Here is a 24,763-nt window from a genome sequence, read left to right on the forward strand (position 1 = left end):
GGGAGGTGGCTTTTGAGCTGAATCTTGAAAGGTGAATAGAGGTCCTTCAAGCAAAGGAAACAGGATATGCAAAGAACTCCAAACAACCTTCTATTTCCTGGGCACTGTATGTAGTTGAGTGTGGCTAGTACTGAGGGTTCTTGTCAGGGACTGTGGAATAGAAGACTTGTCGAGGTATGAAGGGGCTGTTTGGACTTTAATACCAGATATTGTTAATGACTACAACAACTACTTAACTTTGGGTCACCTACTGTGTGCACAGCCCTAGACTCACTGTGTGTTATACAGTACTCCCCACAATCCTGTGAGGTTTGCATCTAATTAGAATGAAGAACAAAAGTCTGGAACCTAGGTATCTGTGCCTCCTGGGAAGAATGGTGCTCTGAAAGAGATAACCGGGGTGCTGATATAGAGTGGTGGCCGTGAAGAGGGCTACTAGTTACATGGGGTAACTCAGGCAAGCTCCTGTAAGGTTCCTAGGAAGAGCAAGAAGAAAAAGGCTGCAGATAGAGAACTGACAACAAATACTGCAGTGGGAATACACTAGGATGTTCCAAAGCAACCACATAAAATGAATAAGCTAGGGAAACTGAGGCACTGAAGGGTTAAGTGACTTGCCCAAGAGCTTTCAAGCAGCAAAGCTGAGTTCCAATGCAAGAGCCTCTAAAAAAACAAAACAAAAGACAAACAAACAAAAAACACTTTAGGAAAAACTTTTTAAAAAGCTATTTTATGCTATCTGTCATGTGGAGGCTATTCTCAAAATCCAGGACAAGTAACTCTCAGCTAGTTAAAGTGTAAAGCATCCTGTCTGCATGATCTCATCTAATATTCCCCAAACCTGGGGCAGGATCTGGCTTCTTCTTATGCATTATGACAATGGAGAAAACTCTGGCTGCACTTGAGAATCACCAGGAAAGTGTTTAAAAAGAAATTAAGGAGGGCAAGTATTGCATGGTGCACTGGGTGTTACACGCAAGTAATGAATCATCAAACTTTACATCACAAACTAGGGATCCACAATAGCCAAATCATGGAAGGAGCCGAGATGCCCTTCAACAGATGACTGGATTAAGAAGCTGTGGTCCATATATACAATGGAATATTACTCAGCTATCAGAAAGAACGAATTCTCAACATTTGCTGCAACATGGACGGCACTGGAGGAGATAATGCTAAGTGAAATAAGTCAAGCAGAGAAAGACAATTATCATATGATTTCTCTCATCTATGGAACATAAGAACTAGGAGGATCGGTAGGGGAAGAAAGGGATAAAGAAAAGGGGGGTAATCAGAAGGGGGAATGAAACATGAGAGACTATGGACTATGAGAAACAAACTGAAGACTTCAGAGGGGAGGGGGTGGGGGAAGGGGATAGACTGGTGATGGGTAGTAAGGAGGGCACGTATTGCATGGTGCACTGGGTGTTATACGCAACTAATGAAGCATCAAACTTTACATCGGAATCTGGGGATGTACTGTATGGTGATTAACATAATATAATAAAAAAAAAACTAGGGATGTACTGTATGGTGACTAACATAATATAAAAAAAAATATTATTAAGAAAATAACAAAGTTCCTGAGCCCCATGCAGAGGTTTTGACTTAATTGTTGTGGGGTGGCTTACACCATCCATGTTTTTAAAAAACCTCCCAGTTTATTTTCATGTCCAGTCTAGGTTGAGAATCATCGCCGCCTTCGCGCGTGCGCTTTTGTTTGGACGCGCGCGCCTAGCGGAGCGCGACACCGTCTTTTGTGCGCCTGCCTGGCGGGGCGAGCGCGCTGAAGCTTGTGTGCGCCTGCGCGCACCGCCATTTCCTGCATCGGGGAGCTCGGGTCGCAGTGCTTTTGGGGAAATGCGACCATCCACAAAGCGAAATGGCTGCTTAGGGCTACAGAAGCCTCCGTGTAACTTCTTCTGCCGTGCTGGTTCCGGCCGCTAGATGGCGCACAAGGATCAGAAATGGGCCGGGTCGTCCGTCTGGGGCTGCCCTGGGCTCTCACTGTCCTTGCACCGGTGGCCCGGCGGGCGCTGCTGGTGTCAGCGACGTTGCGGTTGCAGCAGGTCCCTCTGACCCTGTGTGGACCATCGACGCAGTCCAGGCAGAGTTGGGAGACAGGGAGTGGCCTCCTCGCAAGGAGACGAAAGGGGCTCCTGTGGCCCCTGCCAAACAGGCTGGCCTTGGTCGTCTCTGGCCACTGATCTTCAGAGCTGCCCCGGGGGCAGGCGCTGTGGACACACAGGGAGGGCAGGCAATCCTCCATCCATGAGGGACCACTTGGGCGGATCTCCTTGGGCACGGCTCTGGGGCTCTGGAGAGGCAGCTCAATTCCCAGGAGTTGTGTGAGGAAGGGTGATGGGGGTGGGTAAGGAGATCCTGTAGGGCAGTCAAACTGTCCCAAACTTGAGGAACTCTTCCCTATTCTAACTTAGTCTTGCTTCATTACATGTGCTGGGAGAGTCAGTATAGTATGATGATCAAGAGCATGTATTCCTGAAGCTCTGTCACTTACTTGCTATGTGGCCTTGGGTATCTTTGTCATCTCCTCTTCAAACCGAATCCAAGCTCATTCTGCTCACTGCAGGACAGGCCAGTATGTGGAGAGGCAAGATGTTAGGGTAAGGAAAGCGACTTTATCCAGAAAGCCAGCAAACCAAGGAGATGGTGGACTGTTATCCGAAGGCACTATCTCCTCCTCTTGGCATGAAATTTGAGCTTCATAAAAAAATCAAAAGAAAGTTAGCCAAAGGGGGAAACAGGAAGGGGTGGAATTAAAAGGTGGCTGACATCTGTAGACATCCCAGGAAGGTTGTATAACTTCTGTGCCCTTGGTCAGTTTATCTTTGTTAACAGGAATCTGGTCATGTTGTTCCTGTAAATCTTAAACATAACATAGTCATTTTTGTGCATACTTATTTATCTCCTTGGGTGAGGTAAATTTTGGGTAAAGAGTGGTTTTTGCAAATCTTAGCTGTAGCATGCCTCTGTGCAGGGCTAAACAGAAGTTTCTAAGCTATACGTCATAGTAGCAAGGAAAATAGAAGCAATATGGAGTCAAACATGCTAAGTTTGTTCCTATTACACTCTGTGTTTGAATTTCCTTACCTACAGAATAGTGGTAATAATGGTTCCTACCACACAGGGTTGTTGTGAGGGTTAAGAGAGTTTGTTTGTGGAAAGCATGTATGACATTCCCTGGCACAAAGTACTATGTACTATGTCAAACTCTCCTTTTATAAAAACTTCAAGCTAAATAAAGCAGCCCCAAAGGAATACTTCCTTCTACCAGAACTATTCAAAAACACTGGGAAAGCTGACTTCTGTTTCCCTTTACAGTTTTATTGGCTGGATTTCTTTTAATAAGACACAGAGTAGTTCATCCTCTCCCCACCAAACTTTTGGTATCTTTTTATTTTTATGTTGCAAGTCTGGGCTTTCCACGTTTATGTTCTTTCTGCATGACGAACAGGTAAACTTTAAGCATGTGTATTCACTGTGGACAACCATTATCAACCAGGGGGTGTTATCTTCCATGTGGGGAGTGTGATTGTGTCCGGAAAAGACAGTAACTGTATTAGGCTACTGAATTTCTGATCTAGTTACAGCCAGAAGTATTACCTTGCCCATATCTAAACACTTGACTTCCAGGCAATTCATTAGGGTCATGGGAGACCTCTGGGGTATTACTTGTTCATCAAGAGTTCCTGTGAATGTTTTACTAAGATTTCCTTATTACACCTCCTATGACTGTAGTGACTTTGCTCTGAGACCTAGGGCAAAGGTACCTTATTCATCCACTTGTCCCTGTGTTGCAGTGGACCCCCAAATTACTCTTTGCAGAGAATCTTGACTTGATTCACAAATTGATGAGGACAATCTCTGTTACCATAATTCTATAAAGGACAGGAGATGGGACAGGATTCTGATGAAGTCCATGGCAAAGCCAGTTCAGGGCTTACAGAGGCAGGAAACAAGCTCTTTAGGCCTTCTAGGTTTGTCTTTGGCTCAAGCATGTATGCCACAAGTACGGGTGGGGTGGGTGTGTGAGGGTATCCTGCTGGGTAAGGGATTGGCATTATCTGAGCAGACCACTTTTGGGATCTGGCTGGGCTGCAGCAGACCATCAGGGTAGAAGCAGCACAGAGAGGGACAACACCCACTTGCCTGAAGATTTGCCTGGGCAGCTGGTAGTGATAATAAGCTTATTATCCCTGCTAGGGTATTTTGATTCATGTCACTTGAGGCTGAAGAATAGCATTGCTTTCAGGGCATACTCCAAAAAGTATGGTCACTACTCCACTTGTTATTTCAGTTTGAAGGAAGGGAGCATACCTATTATGGGATTAATTTCTATGAATAAGGAGTCCCAGGGCTAGAGGTAACTAGTAGTGTGATCTTCTTGTCCCATGGTAGCACCACCAGCGATTGGAGGTATGCTGCTGATGTTGGGAGGCTTGAGTTCGGGTTAGCCAGTATCAAGGTGGTGATGAACTAGATTTTTATTTTCTAGAATGCTAGGCTTATGCTCTCAATAACCGGACTCAGTGTCCTTGGCCTAGCGGGCATTTAACATCTTTGAGGCCTCCAAGTAGCAGTACCATCACGCATAGAGGTCATGGAGAAAGCCCCAGAAGAAAGAACAAGGCCCTTGGAAGCAGCTCAGAAGGGGATGGTGATGGAAGGGGTGTTCAAGTGTAGATGTGACATGAAGCCAGAGAGGAAGAAAGATTTCCCAAAGAGCTCAATGTGTGGGATAGCTGAGAAGCCACTTCCCCTTTGCCATATTCAGGGGATAGGAAAAGCATCAGAGGCTTTCTCTAGTATGAGTGGGGACTGCTTTTGTCAGTTGGAGGGGGAGCAGTAGTGCTGGGGTCATTCCAAAGAGGACACAGACTCTCCATGTGGTGGGGGCCATGCTGGGGTCTTCTTTTCCCCATCTTCTGGAAGAGGAGGCCACTATAGCCAGAGGAGGTGACATCAGCAGGCAGTGGGTAAAGGAGGACTGGTCCCAAAGCATTTGCTCCATAAGGATGTTTACTCTTCCTCAGCACCTTGGCTGGTTCTGAAGAGAAGAATGTGGCTGCCAAAGTGGGAGAGACCTGGCAGGAGAAGCCCGCAGCCCTGAGAGGTGGCCACGGAGACCCAGCTGCACCCTCCCAGCAGCCTGCAGTCCCCAGGACCCCAGAGCCACAGGGCAGCCCCAGAAGACCTGAGCAACTTGTGGAACTGGACAGCCAGGCCAGCAGGTAAGGATTATGCTGTACTGGGCCCCTGCCTTCCTGAGCCGAAATTTTGTCAGGGACCATGACCCAGGTAGGACCCACTTTTTTTTTAAAGATTTATTTACTTATTTTAGAGAGAGAGAGAGAGAGAGTGGGGGAAGGGTAGAGGGAGAGAATCCTGAAGCAGACTCCGCACCGCATGTGGAGCCCAATGCAAGGCTCGATCCCATGACCCATGAGATCATGACCTGAGCTGAAACTAAGAGTCAAATGCTCAATGAACTGAGCCACCCAGGCACCCCAGGTGGGATCCACTTTTACCCCATGTTCATGCCAGTGCCTGGCACTCACACACCAGTGTTGAAGGGCTTACTGACTTAACACCTCCCCTTCCCTCACCATTCTCCCAAGTCTTACCAGTTGCCCAATTCTAGGTCCATTATATTTATTTAACAGTTCTGTTTCCGTATCCATAGCTACTGCCCTAGTTGGGGCCCCTTCATCTCTTACTTGATGGACTGGAACCACTTTGTAGTTCTTCCTGCCTCTACTCTTCCCACTTCCAGTTCATTCTTCACACTGCCACCACAGAGATAACTCTAAATCAAAACTCTGACCATATCACTCCCCTGCTTAAAACTTTTTGGCTCTGTATATGGGGATGTAAAATGGTAGAAAACAGCCACTGTGGAAAATAGCATGGCAGTTTCTCAAAAAAATTTAAACATAGAATGACTATATGATCCAGCAATTCCACTTCCATACCCAAAAGTACGAAAGCAGGATCTCAAAGAGATATTTGCACACCCATGTTTACTGCGGTATTATTCACAACGACCATAAGGTGGAAGCAGCCCAAGTGTCTACTGACAAATGAATGGATGAACAAAATACAGTGAGTCTATATTATGCAATATTAATCAGCCTTAAAAAGAAAGGACATACTGACATATGCTACAACATGGATGAACCTTGAAGACATTAGGTTAACTGAAAGATGCTAGTTATAAAAGGACAAATACTGCATAATTCCACTTCTATGAGGAACCTAGAGTAGTCAAATTTATAGAGATAGGAAGTAGATTGGTGGGTGCCAGGGGCTGGGGAGTTATTTCATGGGGAAAGTGTTTCAGTTTCGCAAGACAGAAATCATTCTGGAGACTGGGTGCACAACAACATGAATGTGTGAATTTTACAATGATTTTTTTTTTAAAAAAAACTTCCCTGACTTCTCTTCGTCCTTGGAGAAAGTCTTTTCTCTTCTCTTCCCTCTTCTTTTCGTCCTTGGAGAAAGTCCAAGTCCTTGTTAAGGCATAAGGATCTGACCTATCTGTGAACACGTGGCTTTTGTCCTTTATTAGACTGATATGGTGTGTTGGTGTCTCTAAGAGTACCCCCAGAGTTGGTGATTCACTAGGAGGACTCCCAAGACTCAGCATATAGTCATCCTCAAGGCTAAGATTTATGACCATAAAAGGATACCAAGCAAAATCAGTGAAAGGAAAAGGCAGTGTTTTCATTCACAGCCCAGGATTATGATTGGAGACTGGTTACATAGGCACTTTCTGCCTGGCATGTACCAAAATTCCCAACTCCCAGGAGGCAAGCAGAGATTCAGCATAAAGTACATTGTTTATACTAGTTATCCAGGTGGTCAGCCTTATCTCTTAACATTTAGGGAAAGGTTCATATCAGTGTAGAGAACTGTTTACCTTTTCACGTTTTCAGAGGCACATCTTACAAGCAGCCCTTTCTAAAGACAGCAGTCTCAGCCCTGCTTGGTTAACTATTGTCTGTACAGGGGCACCTGGGTGGCTCAGTTGGTTAAGCATCTGCCTTTGGCTCAGGTCATGCTGCCAGGGTCTTGGGATGGAGACCTGGATCGGACTCTTTGCCCAGTGGGGAGCCTGCTTGTCCCTCTGCCTGCTGCTCCCCCTGCTTGTAGTCTCTCTCTCTGACACATGAATAAATTTTTTTTTTTAGAAAACTACTGTCTGTACACCATCTGCCCAATATCAACTTTTCCACTGCCTTCTCACAATAAACTACAGCCATATCAAACCACGAGGTGCTCCTCAAGCAGCGACACTGTCATCTACCCATCAACACAGGAGATTCCCCTTACTCCCGGAATCCTTCACCTTCTCACAAAGTTCTTCAAGAGGAACATCAACTGTCACCTCTGTGAAGCCTTCCCTGATTCAATGACGCCAACCAAGTCACATACTCTTACTGTGCTGCCATTATACCTTATCCATACCTCCTTGAGGTCACAGACCAAATCTTATTTCTCAGTATCCCCAGTGCTTAGTACATGGGCTAGTAGTTACTAAGTAAAATTATAGAACGTGTGGCTCATTAACTCACAGAAAAAATCAAGGAGCCCACATTACTCTGCATATTCCTTCCACTGCCCTCCAAACTACATTTGCACTCATCCTTCCCTCCTGTCTCTAAGACAGAGCCATCTCCTTCCTTCCCAAGACTCTAGAACCTACCACCCTAAGCCCTTACCATAAATTCAGTGACACTTCACCTTTGGGTTTGCTCACTCTTTCTTCAAATATCAAACTCTCTTTACCCAGCGTGTATTTCCTCACCTGCACATATAAGCTTACACTTTAGAAAGCCCTTACCATCACCCTGTAGCTGCATTTATCTGCTCACCCATCCAATCTCCATCAATTCCTGGCCAACATTTTAGAAAGAGTTGTACACCTCCACCAACTACACCATTTCACCACCCACTTCTTCCTCAATCCACCATAAGTCAACCATAATCTTTCTGCTCCCCTGATCTGCCCCCTGCTTAAGGCAGCCATAAACTCCATTTTACCAGATCTGTGGGCTTATGTAAGGGTCTGCAGCATACTGGAAAGTTCGCTCAGCCTGGCTTGGTCCCATGATGCTGCTCTTTCCAGGTTCTTCCATTTATCCAAAACTTTCCTTCTCAGTGCCCTTCTTCAGGTCCTCTTCTGCTACAAGACCTTTCAATATTACTATCCAGAATTCTGACCCATCTGCCCTTGTTTCTCTCTTACTTTTACCTTTTTTCATTGTATAGATTCAGAGTTTTAAGGGGGCAATAAATAACACCTATTTTTTTTAAGATTTTATTTATTTATTTGACAGAGATAGAGACAGCCAGCGAGAGAGGGAACACAAGCAGGGGGTGGGAGAGGAAGAAGCAGGCTCATAGCAGAGGAGCCTGATGTGGGGCTCGATCCCAGAACGCCGGGATCACGCCCTGAGCCGAAGGCAGACGCTTAACCGCTGTGCCACCCAGGTGCCCCAAATAACACCTATTTTTTTAGACAAAAGAAGAACAGAAAATGGAGATAAATGTCAGCTGATGAAGCAGACTCAGAATTATCATTATTTTGGATTTGACAATGCTTTCCATAAAATGTATACAATATTAAATAAACCTAATTAGTTTAGTACTTCTCTTGTTACAAGGTGAAAGAACAAATAAACTGTTTGGGCCTCCTGGGAAATCCCAATGTCAGTTTTAGGTATAAAAGATATTTCAAGATTTGATTTGTGGAAGACAAAATGTCAAATGTTATCAGGAGTTTTGAACATTTGATGAAGATTATGGGATAGTGAGAAATAATACTTGGCTATTAAATCAAAATGACAAAAAAATTTAAAATAAACAGAGAAAATAACATGATTGTAAACACTTTTAGCTCCTTTAAAATTAAGGCCTTTTCAAAATAATTGAGGACATGATAAAGTCAACATAAAGAATAAGACATTAGTTTGATAAGACATAAAAACTTAGCTTTTTAGATCATGTTACCCTTAAAAATAAAATAGGCAGTTATTTTACCAGCAAAATGGATTTAGTTGGGAATAGTAGAGAATTGCAATTCACGACATAAAAACTACAGCAAAACCAAGGCTGAGAACAAGGGAGAGGAACACTCTTTTATAGAAGAAAGGGAAACACATTAGGAGGGCTTGTTATAAACAAAACGTCCATTGGAGTAAATTGGGACTTCTAAGTGTAGTAGTGGCTTCTCATTGGCTGAGTTGTGACAGTCTATCATGGGCTTGGCTGTTGCCAGGCAAGGATAAAATCTTCCTCCTGCTGGAGTAGTAAAATATAGGCTTCTTCCTGTTGGTTTTGCAAAGGGTGTGAAAGAGTGGTAGGGCATGAGAGCTCCACTTCTGGCCTCCTGACTCCATTTTAGTGAGGTTTCCCTTCATTAATTTTCACAGTAGATTACTGAGGAAAAAAGACCATTAACCTTTAATTAACAGCAGGCCAATGAGCCAAGAAAATATATTTTCTTAAGGTTCTATTTATTTATTGTGGGGGGAGGGGCAGAAGGCAAGGGAGAGAGAGAGAATACCAAGCAAACTCCGAGCTGAGTGCCAAGCTGAATACCAAGCAGAGCCCGACATGGAGCTCCATCTCACAAGCCTGAGATCACGACCTGAACTGAAATCAAGAGTCGGATGCTCAACCAACTGAGCCACCCAGGCACCTCAAGAAAATCTTGTTATTTTAACAGAGAGAAAGCCAGATTTTAGTTTTCTATCATTTCAATACTTGATGTTAGAGCTCTTTTTGAAAATATTATAAATAATCTAATTAAACTTTAATAAATTTTGACCATGACAAATAAAATTTCTTTTCTGTAAACCTTTTATAATTTTAAAAATATCCATTTACATCTCATCTTACAAAATTTTGGAACCACTGGTTAATTTAGGACAAAACTGTTCTTTTTCCGTAACAAAAATATATTTGCATACCTTCCATACAAAGTTGTTCTCCTTTGCCATTATTACTTTTGGTAGTCTTATTTATACATATTGATTATAATTTTTAACTATTAGTAGCTTCTATTTTAGAGAGAAAACTAGGAGGTAGATCATTTTGAACTATTTGTCATATACCAGCATTTTATAGTAGACTAGTAAAGCTTATGAATATATATCTCATAAAATTTTAGAGTTACATACTTTTTTATAATATAATTTTTCAGTGTGGACAAATGAAGACATTTATTAACAAATCTATCTACAGCCTGTCTGTACTATAAAAAATAAGCAGCAAAAAGTATATAAACTTAGGCTTAGTAACTAATGTTTCAGTATTTTATCTTCCTTAGAAATGATCGAGGTATTTAGTGAATATCTGTTAATTTAGCACGAATGTGAGGTTTTAAATTTCCAAAAAGATCTTAGAAACCATCTTGAAGCCAACATATTACAAAACATAATTACTGTTGAAACAGAGTTTGTGAGAATACTGACTCAATTTGACTAAAAGCAAATTTATATTTTTGTAATCTTAAACATCTAGTAGATTTAATACTAGCTTATTGGGCTAGTAAACCCATTAAGTTTAGGAAGATTATACTCAAGTAGAATAAAAATATGTGCTTTTATTATATGTAAGGTTGATAACTCATGAGACACAGCTGTTCTTATTAAACTAGGAATATTAAACTAGTATTGTTTGCCAACGATTTAGCTAAATGTTTTGAACTTGAATTTTTAAAACATTTGGGTTAGTTTTTATAATACTGGTTTTTTACATTCAAAGTTTAGAAAGTGCTTATTTAATTAATGAAAGTCTTAGGAATATTTAATTAGTGTAAGTGCTTATTTATCTCTAAGTCATTTGGAATAGAAAATAAAGGTCTTTGTAAGTGAATTTGGTATACTTTCCAGAGATAGGAAAATATTACACATCTATAACATATGTATATACATAAACATACAGATAGACACAAAAAAGAGAGATCTCATGGCTTTAATTCTAAGTTTTCAGCCATGAGTCAGTTATAAACACACAAACGCAAAACTCATCGGTTTTATAAGTGTTGGCTCTCATCTTTGCCCCACTTTATTTTTTTATGAGAGTTGTGTTTGTGGCAGATGAGACAAGTTGAGGTTACCTGCTTAACATGAAGACTAAAGCTTCCTACTAATATTTGTAGAGGAGGCTTTTAAGAAAGTTTTTTTGTCCTGAGAGTAATTTTATGGAGACGTAGACTAAGTTTGGAGTGACGGAACAAGGAGAAACAGCCCTTGGGGTGTCTCTAAGGTTCGTCTACCTGGATAAAATATCCAGAGCATTCAAATTAGGTTTTTCAGCTTCAAATGGTTGCTTTTGGGATCCCCGAGATCCTGGAGAGCCCCCAGTGGGGGCAGGGACCTAAAGGATCACATAGTGGCATTAGGCACAGATAATTTGGGATATTGGGAAGCACTAGTAGCTTCAGGGGAGAGTCGACAAGGAAAACGGAATGAAGTCACAAGAGTGAGTGTAGATAGCTCTTCATAATGTTTGGCATTTGTTGGGGAGGAAACTGAAGTTGAGAAGGGCCTTTTTGTTTATTTGTTTGGGACATTTAAGTAATGAACTCTTGCTTCTGCTTCCACCCCAGTTCCATCTCCACTTAGTGATGGGAAGTGTAGAGCTGGCTNAAGAGGGAGAGGAAGAAGCAGGCTCCCCAGTGAGCAAGGATCCTGACACGGGACTCCATCCCAGGACCCTGGGATCATGACCTGAGCTGAAGGCAGACGCTTAACTGACTGAGCCACCCAGGCACCCTTTGATTGCCATTTATGAGCTACAAAGGAACCCTCACCCCAGATTGTTCATCTGTAAAAAGGGGATGAAAATGCAATTGCCTCATAATAATAGCTGTGATTACTTAGCAATAAAGGCCAAATTACTCCTAACTGTGAAAATAAAGCTGCCACAACAATACGTATGTGCCTGCTTGTGCATGTGCCGGGCTCCTACACATTTCAGTTTGTGTGCATCTGCGTGCACAGCCATCTCCTGCAGCCAAGAGCTTCGACCGCGGTGCCCTCTGGGAAATGTGACCATCAATAAGGAAAATGGCTGCCCTGGGCAAGATGGATCTTGGCATCGTTTAAGCTGCAGTCTTGCCAGCGCCATCCAGCAGATGGCGCGCGAGGATCACAAATGGGGCCTAGTCACGCATTTCTGCTCTGGCTGGGAGTCTTTGGGTGTTGCTGACCCATTGTGGGGTCACCAGCCTCTTTGAAAATTAGTGAGCATAATGGTAGCGTTTCCCTTTTGTCACCCTCACCCAGCCCACCAGGGGAGCCTAGGGGAGAAGCTCCTTGCAAGAGAGCTGGGCCCCTGCAGGACTGCCTGTGTTCTTAAGTCTTCTGAGCGCCAGGGCCTGGGAAGGAGACCAGATGGCTTGAGTCTTTTTAGGCAGGACAGATGGACTGGGACGGGGAAGGCTTAGAGAAAAGAAAGACTGCAGTGGGAGGAGGGGCACAGGAATGCCACTATTTGTTTCCAGCTAGAAGGTGTCTTTTAAAACCTCATTGAAGTCATCACGTGTTCTCAGAGATTCTTTGTCAAGTGGGAAGGGAGCAGTGGTACTGGGGTTCTCCCAAAGATGAGAAAGACTGGTCTCTGTGTGGTGGGGACCATACTGGGCTCTTCTCTTCCCCATCTTCTGGAAGAGGAAGCCACTATGGCCAGAGGAGGTGACATCAACAGGCAGTGGGTAAAGGAGGCCTGGTCCCAAAGCATTTGCTCCATAAGGATGTTTACTCTTCCTCAGCACCTTGGCTGGTTCTGAAGAGAAGAATGTGGCTGCCAAAGTGGGAGAGACCTGGCAGGAGAAGCCCGCAGCCCTGAGAGGTGGCCACGGAGACCCAGCTGCACCCTCCCAGCAGCCTGCAGTCCCCAGGACCCCAGAGCCACAGGGCAGCCCCAGAAGACCTGAGCAACTTGTGGAACTGGACAGCCAGGCCAGCAGGTAAGGATTATGCTGTGCTGGGCCCCTGCTACAGCCCAGTTTTTTTTGATGGTCCACTACGCAGAACAAACCCTATCATTTTAGGTAAATCTGTTACTCTCTGCAGGTGTGAGTGGCTAGTAGGTATTGGGAAGGTGACCAGCGATGAATGCCCCAGGGGTAGGTCTTCATGGGCTTCAGTTTAGAGCTATAGCATCCAACTGTTAGGCCAAGCGTGGAACAGAGAAAGTGCACAGAGTACCATGTTTTCTGGCATCCCTTTGGAGCATGAAAACCTAGGTTAGGAGAGGATATGGAACGCCTTTGCCATTAACAGAGATGGAAGGTCTCTGAGGAAGGTGTGTCGTGGGATGGGAGCTCCCTGGAGATAAACAGTGTTGTGTGAACCCTTCCATTGCCACCACTGACAGCCAGGGTGACGTTGTATGGCAACATTTGGGTACTCCCTTTGGTCTCTGGAGATCTTTCCCTAAGGTGGCAATGAGTTTGGAAATAACTAAGAGCCATGAGCCTAGAGACAATATATAAGTACCTCCTGTGAGCCATTTGTAGGTAGCAGCCACATACACATTGAACAAGAAGGCAAGGGCCCTGCCCACTCACCGTGAGGGAGCGCATGATGCACCAACAAATAAACACTATAACAATAACACCATAATGATAACACTGTTCTTGTGCTTTGTGTGTACTCATTAGATTCTCACACCAGCCATATAGGGGAGGTACTGTTATTATCTCACAGTGATAAGCCCAGAAAAGAAGGAGACCAGGTGGGCAGGGCCAGGGCTGGCCCTTGTAGACTAGAAGGAGGAGGCTATGGGAGGGAGATAGGTTCTTACCTGACCAGGGATAGGAGTCATCCTGGTGGAGGTCTGTCATTGCTCACATTGCAGTCCAAAAAGGATCCCCATGGGATATTTTCTTACCTTGCCCCCGCAGCTCTACTGTCCCTTCAACTATTGTGCTGGGTGTGGACCACAGTATGCCAGACACTTGCTAGTTGTTCCTTCCTCTTGCAGTCAGTTTCTTCTCACTCTCTGGCTCTGTATTTTATCCCCTGTCTTTCCAGGTTCCCGTGGGGCCTCCCCTCCCAGCTAGTCCACCTCCTCCAGTTTCCATGGTTCATTCTTATATCATAAGGTGACATAGGAATAGGTGTCATAAGGTGACATAGGAACAGGTGCCCATAACTGGGCACATGGAAACAGGGTACTTCACCCAGCCTGGGGTGAGAGAGCAAGTACTCCAGAAGGTCTTCCCAGAGGAGAAGGTGGTATTATGTGTGAAGGTATGAGACAGATCAGTCACTATGGCCAGAGATTCAGGTACATATGACAAAGTTTGAGAAGATGAGAATGGGGAGCTATGCAAATGCAAGATCATGATTGTTTTCCTCCATCCCCACTCTTAAACTAGTTGTGTTCTTGGGCACTGGATTCTCTAACAAGGGAGTGATGCCCCAGAGCCCGGGCCAGGTGGAAGCAGCCACATTCAGAAGCTGATCGGAGCAGCAACATGTTGGAAAGAAGCCAAATTCAGCCCAGGGCAGTGTGTGCCCATAGAGCTGTCCCAAGGCCACTGGAGAGTGGGTATATGTAAAGTAGATGGCACACAATGGCGAAGGCAGTGGTGGTGCCCAACAGAATGCCCTGACATGCAGTGGGCAGAGTGAGAGCAAGTAAGGGCCTGGTCAGAGAAAAACCTTGAGAGCCAGCTAGGAGGTCAGCTTCCAGGCCAACAGCTGTGTGTGCAGCCAAGTGGTAGATATTCAGAAAAACCATCATACCTGTCAGTTTCTTGCCTGTGCTCACGGCAGATGCCTTCCAGAATGAGGTGCATCCAAGTCTCTTCTTTGGTGCTGCCTAAATTCATTTGTTCCTCTCTCCCTCGGTGTTCTATTCTCCAGAGAGTTCTCTGGAGGATGGGGGATAGAGCTCATCCTAGGAAGGGGCTGTCCCATCCAGCAAGGAGGTGAGCTGGATGTGTCTGTCAAGGCCCTGGTAGCCCCCATGCTCTCCTCAAAGCAAGTGAGTCACAGGCCAAGGCTTTTGGCTCTAGTGGGGGAGGATACTCTAAGATTAAAGTCTTGTCACTGACTCACAGTGTTACCTGGTCCCTTAGCCTGGGTTTTCTTATATGTAAAGTAAGTGGTTCCATCCACTGATCTCAGGAATCTTGTAAAACGCAAGCTCAGTGATTTGCATGCTCTGTTTAAAAACATTGGCATATTTTTAAACTCCTTGAAGTGGCAGTCTCAGGAGTAGGCCCCCCAAACCCTGTTTGATGCTGGAAGATGTCAGCTTTCAATGTTTACACACTCACCCCTCCATTTACTTCCTTCAGGGTGAGAAATCCATCGAGTTGTATGGTCACTGTTACTGTCACTGCCTCTACTGAGCAGCCTCATGTTTACATCCCAACCTCCCCAAGTGAATTGGACTCTAGTTCAACCAGGTAAGAAGAGACAACCTGGGAAGTGTTCTTTGGGCTATATCCTCCCTAGAGCTAAAGGACTTGGTTTTGATCCCATGTCGCTTCCCTGATATTAGCTCTAGTACCGCCCCCAACTCCCAGCATCCCGTCGGTCAACTGGCCACATAGTGTAGCCCAGATCTCCCCAACATAAAGTCCTGTTTGTAGGCCTGGACAGAGTCTCATTATATCCCCTTCCCCTTATCCTGGTAAGAAGCTGAAGTCGCTATTTCAGGGAAGGGAGATCAGAGGGCCCTCTGATAACATCAGGCCAGCTTGATAAAGGCCAAATTCAGAGCCACGGTGAGCCCAACGTGAGGCAGACTTCCAGTGTTGCCAGGGACCTATCTAGGACTGAGAAGGGAGAGATTAGATTGTTGGTGGAGATTCACACAGAGTCGCAAGACCAACAGTCTATGTCTGAAACTTGGAGGCTATCCTGGGCCAGATAAAAGGGAAAAAAAATGCAGTCAGAGAGAAGGATGGAAAGTTCACTGTACTGGAGTCTGGGGAGGTGGGGGACAAGCCTCCCATAGTGTATAGATCTGCATCAAGAAGGAAAGCATATTGACATTGTTTCCAGGGAGCCTTTTTCTAGGGTTCTTAAATGTGCACATAGCAAGCTGAACCCACAGGCTTCAATTTCAGCCCAGTCCACAGTGCACTCAGCAGGGCAGCAGCTCCCATTTGCCATCTTCCTTGCCTGGTGGTGGCTAGAACCCATCAGCACTTCTACTCCCAGGATTTGCCATAAGTTCCTTCACTTCCTTCAAACCAGGTGGGAACCCTCCCAGCCCTAGACCCCTCCTTTGGGCCAGGCCCTGTCCCCTAGAATCTTTCAGCATACCTCTTTCTGGTCTACTGTGCTCCTTCTACAGCAAAGGGATTCTCTTTGTGAAAGAATACACGAATGCTAGTGAGGTATCCTCCGGGAAGCCAGTGTCTTCATGCTACAGCAGGTAAGAGCAAGTCCCAGATCCTTCCATGATCCTGGATCCCCAGTACCTCATCCGGGGCTTGACCCAGAGTTGTTTCAAGCTCTTCTACCAAGTCAGTGCCTTTGTGTTCCTCCTCTATTGTTAATTCATCCTACATCCCACTTCCAGTGCCATCCCTCTTTGTCTAGTTTTGCTTCTTGGTAGACAAGCTTTCTTTAGTAAAATTCTGAGAGCATTGCTCTTTACAGAACTGGCGAGGCCCTTAGGGACTGTTTACCTAGTTAATTCCATTGTGTTTCAGAGCACAGGGCTCCTCTCTTAAGCTCCCGTGCACTTTCCAGCATGCCAGAGTGCCTCACATTTGACTGCACACATTTGAACACACATTTGACTGCAGGTCCTGATATATGCATAACTTTTCACTCATCATCTGTTCATCTGGTTGCTTCGTGATGCCACGTGGAAAGATACCTTCATGCCACCTCAGTCAAAAAGTAATCTGCACTGACACAGCATTCCTCTGGGAGCGTTTTTGTTTTTGTTTGTTTTGTTTTTGTTTTTTTTCTTTTTATGACCCATCATCTCACTGCTAGGATGAGGATTTTAGTAACAGAGAGGAATACCCTGGCCTTATTTCAGGATTGGGCCCCTGGGGACTCAACCACCTTTCACTGGTACTGTGGAATAATGGCCGTAGGTGTCAAGTTCAAAACCCAGCTTGACCCCATTGATTGGGTCATTTTTGATGCTCAAGCTTTCTGAGCCTTAGTTTCTTCATCTGTAACTCCTTACGGTGTTTTTTGTGAATAACTTTATTGAGATACAACTCACATATCATAAAATTCACTCTAAAGAGTGAACATTTTCACCACCCCAAAAGGAAACCCCATACCCATTAGCAATCCCCCACACCACCAGCTACAGCCCCTGGCCACCATTGATCTATTTTCTGTCTCTGTGGCTTTTTTTTTTTCTTCAGGGAGCTGTCCTTGCCATGTAGCATTTGCCTCTATGAGTGTCACTTGACTGTACTCTGTCTCCCGGTTTTTCTTCACCCATTCCCACCACTCTGTCAAGTTTAGTTCTTACACAGTCTTACAATTAAATTTATTTTAAAAGTGAATTTTACATTCAGTTAAAATGCTATATCTTATGAAAAAAGCAGTTGAGTTTATTTACTGGAGGATTGTATAGTTTAGTGTGATTTCCCCTTTTGCTTTACCTTCCAGGAAGCTTAGAGATAAACTTAATGCTCAGGAAAAAACAACAACAACAACAACAACAACAGAACCTGGACTGAAATTCTAGCTCACAGCTTACTCCAAGCATGACCTTAACCTCTGTGCAAAAGTTTTTCTGGCTACCTCTTAGGGCTGCCACATGGCTCCTGTGAGAATGGCAGTATCATTAAAATGTGTCCCATGGCATGTAGCTAGTCACACTTTCCTGGCAATAGGGTTTTTTTTTAACCATTTATGTTTATTATCAAAAGTCATATTATTGGGGTGCGTGGGTGGCTCAGTCGTTAAGCGTCTGCCTTCGGCTCAGGGAGCGATCCCAGGGTCCTGGGATCAAGCCCCGCATCGGACTCCCTGCTCAGTGGGAAGCCTGCTTCTCCCTCTCCCAGTCCCCCTGCTTGTGTTCCCTCTCTTGCTGCGTCTCTCTCTGTCAAATAAATAAAATCTAAAGAAAAAAAGTCATATTATTGAAAAATGAAGATACAAAAAGGAAAAAAAACCTTTTACCTCAATCCCCCCGTAACTCAAGCACAGGTAATATGTTAGAATGTTTCCTTCTTTTATTTGTTCCCATTCCTAATGTCTGATTTGTGCTGTGAGTGGGCCTCTGGTGACCGTCACACTGTGACACAGACACATATGTGGGGAGAAAAGCCCTGATCCTGTCCTACTGGTCAGTGAATCGTAGCCATCCCTCTTGTCATCCTCCTCAGCATAGCAGGTATTCTTTGCTCCCCATTGGAAGGGCTCTTCTCCAAGAGAATTATGCCTCCCTGGCATGAAGTTCAAAGCTTTCCCTGACACTCAGCATAACATGATGGCGGGTCATGCAGAATCATGTCTCATAGCAAAGCATTTCCACTCATGACCGTGGTAGTCATCTTGCTCCTATATTCTGCCCTTCTCTTCCCCATCACACTCTCTGCAGTATTAGAAGCACTGAGGACTCATGTGACATGGACAAGAAACTTGCATGTGACAGCGCTCTGTACTCTGAGAGGTAAGTCTACTATCTTACCAGGGAGCTCTCAGGTCTACAGAGAAGAAACAGCTGAGGGACATTTCCTCACTAAGTCCATTTGCTTTTGTCTTCTGCTTAGCTGCTTCTGATCCACTTGCAGATCTGTCACACTGCTGCTTGGATGATGCTTCCCTTATTGGGATGTCACACTTGTGGCAACCTTTGAACCCAGTTCAGACCAGAGGGTAAACTCAAAGGGCTACTGAGAAGGGAAATGGTGGTATCTGAAGCCCAGGGAGCTCATGTCAGCAGGAGAGGCCCTTGGGATTAGAATATAAATGATCACTTAATAAACCTGCACAGATGACCAGAAAGAAAAAAAACTAAACTAAACTACAAAAGAGAGTAGTGGGTGGAAAATGAAGAAAAGTGGGTTGCTATCATCAAGAAGCCAGAGAGAGCCATTCATTTGAATTGAATGAGGGTGCAGAGAGTGCCCCATTCAGCAGTTTCAAAAGCTGTCACTAGATGACAGTGGTCACAGGATGGTCTTAAATGATAAAGAAGTCCTATTTTAAAATTCTTGAAACAGAAGAGAAAGGAATCTTAGAGATGCAGTTCACTCAGGTCACAGTGGAGGAAACAAGCCTGGAAAGAATAAATAATGTGCCTTATGTTACACAGTGAGTTAGTGGCAGAGCCAGGACTAAACCCCAGGTCCCTGACTACTCCTAGGTCAGGGATGTTTCTACTGTGTTATCTGACTAACTGTGAGCTGAAACTGGTGATGGTAAAATACAGGTCTTTAATAAAGGCAGGAGTCTTTAGCAACACTGTCAAGAGACTGAGCCCTGGGCCAGCAGCATGATGGAGGCACCTGAGATGCTAATGGTGATTCTGGGCCCTTGAAGGGAGGAGCCTATGTGGCTCCAGGTTGTTCGCACCACTCCTAGCTCCTGTCAAAAGCATACTCAAATCTCTGGAAGAAAGCACTCCCAATTTACACCTGAAGGATCAGGGCAGGCAGGCACTTTCAGCAGGTTCTCTCTGAGGAGGGAAAGCAGGGGTGACTTTCAAGAACAAAGACAGGAATCCTCAAAGTGGGGAGATACTCAACCTAGAAGTTAGTATCTAAAACTTCAACATGAGGTCCCATCAGGCTCTACAGCCATACTGTCTTTGTGATGCTCCTTGGAGTATCGTGGGGCAGGGTGAGTTCAAGAGTGTAGAGTCTGAGAGGCAGGGTTTAGTGGTCCCAGGCATGAAGAGAAGGGTCTTCCTGTTCTAGAGGGGATAGTACCCCAATATGCTAGGCAAGGGGTCAGGGAGAGGCAAGCTGCCTGGAATAAGAATCATACCAGGAGGTCCTGTGGTCCTCATATGATTGCAAGTAGGGAGAAGATACATGACCAATTTCTGGAAATATCATGAGGGTCTATAGTGGGCTGAGACCCAGTCCAGCCCAAGGATATGCAACCAATTGTACACTACAGAAAAAAATGGCAGGCTGAGAATCTGGGCATCTAGGCCTGGATGTATCAAACCAGAAGATCTGGCTGCATGACATCAGTAGTCTGCATGTCAACCTGACTGCCTAGTTCTTGTTTTTTATCTCACAGAACAAGTGGAAGGATCTGTACTTACTGCAACCAGGAGATCAGAGACTGTCCAAAGATTACCCTAGAGCATCTTGGCATTTGCTGCCATGACTATTGCTTTAAGGTAAGCAAGAACAGTGGTGCTGCTGACATGGTCTAGAGTTAGGGAGCCCTCGTGGATCAAAGAGTGTGAAGAAGGCTTGATCTCTGTGTGATTGTGCTCCATGTCAGAGGCTCAGCAGGACTGGGAGCTGAATGAGCAGAAGGCTCAGCCCAGGGCAGGCTTGGAGATCGCTGGAGACCCAGACACCTGGAGACTCATGACTCCTCTTACTCAAGACTGTCTGCCAGAAGGCCTTCTGCAGATAGCTGGCCACTCTTGTCCTTTAGGTGTCCACTAGAGTGGCAGGTACAAGAGTCATGAGGACAGCAGAGCTACGCTCCTGTAACAGCCTTCCCTTTTATTTGATTTTCATATCACCTTCTTTGGATCTTAAACATCACAACTGAAGTCCCACAGCCCTCCTATAACAGCAATGACTTACTTTGTGTATGACCCCAGATTGAATACTACATGGGGACTACCTCACTATATCCTCATGGTAACCTGCCACTGTGCCTGTTTTATATATGAAGAAACAGAGGCTCAGAGAGCCTCAGTAACTTGCCCAAGCTCACCCAGCTAGTAAGTAGTGGATTTAGGGCTCAAACCCAGGCCCATTTCTGAAACCTGGGCTCCTAATTACTATGTGATCATCCTGCCGGGTACTTTGTGTGAGTTTTTTTTGTTTGCTTGAGGTTTGTCTCTGTTTTCTACTCTTTTTTATTGTCTGCTTCAAAGTCCAGGATGTGCCATCAGCTCAGTGTCTGCTCAGGTGCACCCTCCACACTCCACCCATTTATGTTGCTTCATTTGCTTTCTTTTTCAGTGTGGGATTTGCAGTAAACCAATGGGTGAGCTCTTGGATCAGATCTTCATTCACCGTGACACCATCCATTGCAGGAAATGCTATGAGAAGCTCTTCTAGGTGGGTGCCAAGTAGCCAGGAAAGTTATTAGGCAGAAGAAATGTGCCCTGATCTCTCTCCGAGTCTCAACCCAGGATACTGTTACCTCTCTTAACCTTTATGTTTAGGGAAGCCCTATGAGCCTTTGAAGTTTTAGGTGGCACAAATAAAGACCCTCTCCACAGACACTTCTAAGTTGCAGGGATCATGATCTCTTCCTCTCAAGAAGCACCTTCCAGGCACCACCTCAGTTGAGCCCTCTAGCTGTCTTGGGATGCTGGGCAGGCCTATGTTGTTAGCCTTATTTGAGGACAAGCAAATAAAGACCTAAAAAGGAAAAGGGCCTGGGGAAACACCTAGCTAGTGGATGACAGAATCAGGATCTAACCGAGGATTTCAAATTCAAATCCAAGGCTCTCTGCTACATTCCCTTGGACCACCTCCACCATTGCTTGTATAGCATCAGATCAGAACTCAAAAGCCAAGGTGTTCAATAAAACAGGATACAGGTGGGAGTCCAGCAGCAGGGGAGCATGTGTGGGAGGGGATGGTGCCATCCTAGGGCTGGCCTAACCAGGAAGGGCTGCTTGGGCAGCCTCTGGACTGCATTTTCAACACTGCCTGAAGACAGGTTTGCATGCTAAAAGCCGGAAGAATTGACCGAGGTGTCTGAGTTGCATGGGGCCCGGTGCCCATAGGACACTGCCTTTCCAAATCCTGGCAGCCCCTCCTCCTTCGCACCTCCTCAGCTAGAAGCACAGAGCAGCATATCTACCTTGAAGACAATGGGAATGGGTAGCAATCAGGCTGTCCACCAGCTATAAGCCTGTTCTGCCTTCTCTCTAGAAGGCACATTAACCTGGACTGTTACTCCTAATGCCTGGAAATATCAACCACCCCAAGATCGATTGACTGGTTATTGAATTGGATGTGTATTTCCAATCTCATGGCTACTACTATTTTCTTTTAGCTCTTCCAGGCTGAGAAGAAGCTGATGACTCCTGGACAAGTTTGGCTGTCCCCAGTTGCCCCAAGTTGCTGGCTCCTCTTCCCTCACTTTCTCCCTCCCCATTTAATTTCTTCATGCTTTTGTCCCTCTCCAGTTGAACTGCTTACATCCAGTAGAATATGATGCTATGATAATTATTTGTGTGTGTAGCTTTTTATACCTTAGAAAGCACTTTATGTCCATGATTTTATTTCAGGCTCAAGAAAAAAGGATTGAACAAGAATGTAATCTTAGCTTTCCTAAGGCAGGTTGGCCTCCTGATGAGTTTAGGCAGCCCCGTACAATAGGCAGGAGCATGGTTTTCAGTGTGTCCTGACTTTTGGGACAGAAGCAAACCCACATTCTAGTCACAGTTCTAAGCGTATCTTTGGGACTTGAAAGCAAGAGATCCCCTGAAGCTTCTGAGGGGCCAGGTTGAAGACTTTTGATGATGTCTGGTGGGTAAATTGCAGACATTGAATGCTAGGGATTGGCATAGAGTAATATTTGGCTTGTCTATTTGAGATATATCTACATCTATATAGATAGATATATATAGGTATATATATGTCTATAATTAATTTTCCATACACGTTTAAAAGTAGTTAGTTGCCTTTGATTGAGTTATATAACAGATTTTTATTATCTTTGCCTTCCCACTTTTCATTATAATTGAGGTTTTTTTTTTCCTGCAGGCATGTGGGCATGTATTAGAAAGCCTACACAGTTAAGTTTAAATTCTATTGGATGTGATTCTTAGAAGGCCACTGACCAAAGAAACATCTGTGTCTGAATCTTGGTAGTTGATTAATACCTTTGCCTTCAATTCCCAATAGTTACAGGGAAATCATCTAAAGTAGGTTTTAGGGTGTATCAACTCCAGCAGGATTAAGAAAGGAGAAAAGCAGTTAGCATTTCTCAAGGCCTTACTACATTATCACGCATTATCACAAAGTGATGGCATTAATTCCCATAGTAATCCTATGCAGAGGGTATTCTTGTCCCCAGTTTACAGATGAAGATATTGAGGCTCAGAAGATGGTCATTGCATTGAGTGGAACCATTACTGTCTCTCTCCAGAACCCATGTTCTCTTCAGTAACAGTAACCACAATACCAAGCATTGATATAGTAGTGACTGTGTACCAAGCACTGTGCGGAGGTTATCTCATTTCACCAGGTAACACTGCCCTCCTCAGGCCTCCCTTAAGGCATACTCTTACAAAGACAGGAAAGTTTTAAATCATGCTTCTCCTCTGGGCATCCTAGGTCTCCCCATAAAGTACCACAAATGCCAAACTGCCTGCCTTCCCTCTCCTCCCCTTCCCATGAAAACAATTCTGAACTAAGATGCTCTTCTGAACTCAGATTTCTCTGTTGGGTAGAGATTTGACTCACAGACCTTTCCAAAGAACAGCTTGTCAACCCAGGGAAACCCCAGTAAACTACCTGATCTGAGCCCAGGGCCTTCAGTAACTTATTTTTCACTACAGACTGTCCCAAGATAGCAGCAACTACTGGGGTCCCAAGTACCTGGAACACAGAAACCTGTTGGCCGTCCTAACAGATTGCAGGCCCATCCATATAGTCAGCTGATACTCTGCTCAGGTTCAGCTAAGCCCCTCTGCCTTTGGGACGAACATCACTGTGCAAGGTCCTTGAGAGAAAGAACAACCTGTGAGTTTTTCTGATGAAAAATGAGGGTCTCTTCTCTTGATTTAATCAGGAAATGTCTCCATCTCGCTCCGGTTTTTGAGTCCTATGCACATTGGGTGGTGGATTTGTCTTCCCACCAAATGAATAGAGAGGAACACTCCATTTATTTGCATAGATGTGCATTAGATTTGCTCTGGAGGGGAAAAGTGGTACAATATGTCATGTACCAACACTAAATGTGAGCTGGTATTCCTCACGTATAGCCCACAGCATGGGACTCAGCACATGGGAGGCACTGATACCTAGGTGCTGAATGAATGAGTAAAAGGGAAAGAAAGGCTGCTCCTTAGTGAGGGAGGTACCAACCCCGAGTCAGTATAGGCCCAGTTAGTGGAGTACAGGTAAAGACGTCCAAGACAGGCTGACTTCTCCACCTTTAAGCTACACTCTGCCTTTAAAGGGGTTTTAAAATCAATATGCAAGAAATTGATAGAAAGCTTGTAAGATAAATGTTGATTTCTATCCAAAACAGCCTCTTTCATGTCTAAGAAGACACAGACTTCTGCAGACTTAAGAGTGGTGGTTGCATTACACTTTTGCTTCTTTTTAATTGTCTTGTGTTTTAATCACATTTGCTTAACTTGAATTAGTGTACACAATTATAATAAATGTTGAGATATTAACATGTGTCAGTGTTGTCAATGTTAAGGTTTCCTTTTTAAAGTGCAATAACTTGGTGTATTTCCCTGTGTAATTTATTTTCTTCTATTACCTGAAGCCATTCTCTTTTTTTTAGATTTTATTTATTTATTTATTTGACAGAGAAAGAGAGGGCACACAAGCATGGGGAGTGGCAGGCAGAGGGAGAGGGAGAAGCAGGCTCCCCAGTGAGCAAGGAGCCCAACT

General features: G+C 44.6%; 1 protein-coding gene across 9 annotated transcripts in view; it reads left to right on the forward strand.

The window, feature by feature from the left end:
* The window catches only part of ZNF185 (zinc finger protein 185 with LIM domain), a 59,490-nt gene extending 34,950 nt beyond the window's left edge, over window positions 1–24,540 (forward strand). For 7 of the 9 annotated variants that reach the window (XM_019792885.2, XM_019792887.2, XM_034649369.1 and 4 more), the window contains 8 exons: window positions 5,055–5,252; window positions 12,803–13,000; window positions 15,344–15,454; window positions 16,351–16,431; window positions 18,577–18,648; window positions 20,229–20,331; window positions 21,137–21,235; window positions 22,185–24,540. In XM_019792885.2, coding sequence (XP_019648444.1) covers window positions 5,055–5,252; window positions 12,803–13,000; window positions 15,344–15,454; window positions 16,351–16,431; window positions 18,577–18,648; window positions 20,229–20,331; window positions 21,137–21,235 — 862 coding nt within the window. In that variant the 3' untranslated portion in view covers window positions 22,185–24,540. The remainder of the gene's footprint in view (window positions 1–5,054; window positions 5,253–12,802; window positions 13,001–15,343; window positions 15,455–16,350; window positions 16,432–18,576; window positions 18,649–20,228; window positions 20,332–21,136; window positions 21,236–22,184) is intronic. The other 2 variants (XM_019792888.2, XM_019792890.2) reach the window with 2 other exon arrangements.
* Window positions 24,541–24,763: the final 223 nt, after the last annotated feature.

Source organism: Ailuropoda melanoleuca, chromosome X, assembly GCF_002007445.2.
Source record: "Ailuropoda melanoleuca isolate Jingjing chromosome X, ASM200744v2, whole genome shotgun sequence".
Classification (NCBI taxonomy): domain Eukaryota; kingdom Metazoa; phylum Chordata; class Mammalia; order Carnivora; family Ursidae; genus Ailuropoda; species Ailuropoda melanoleuca.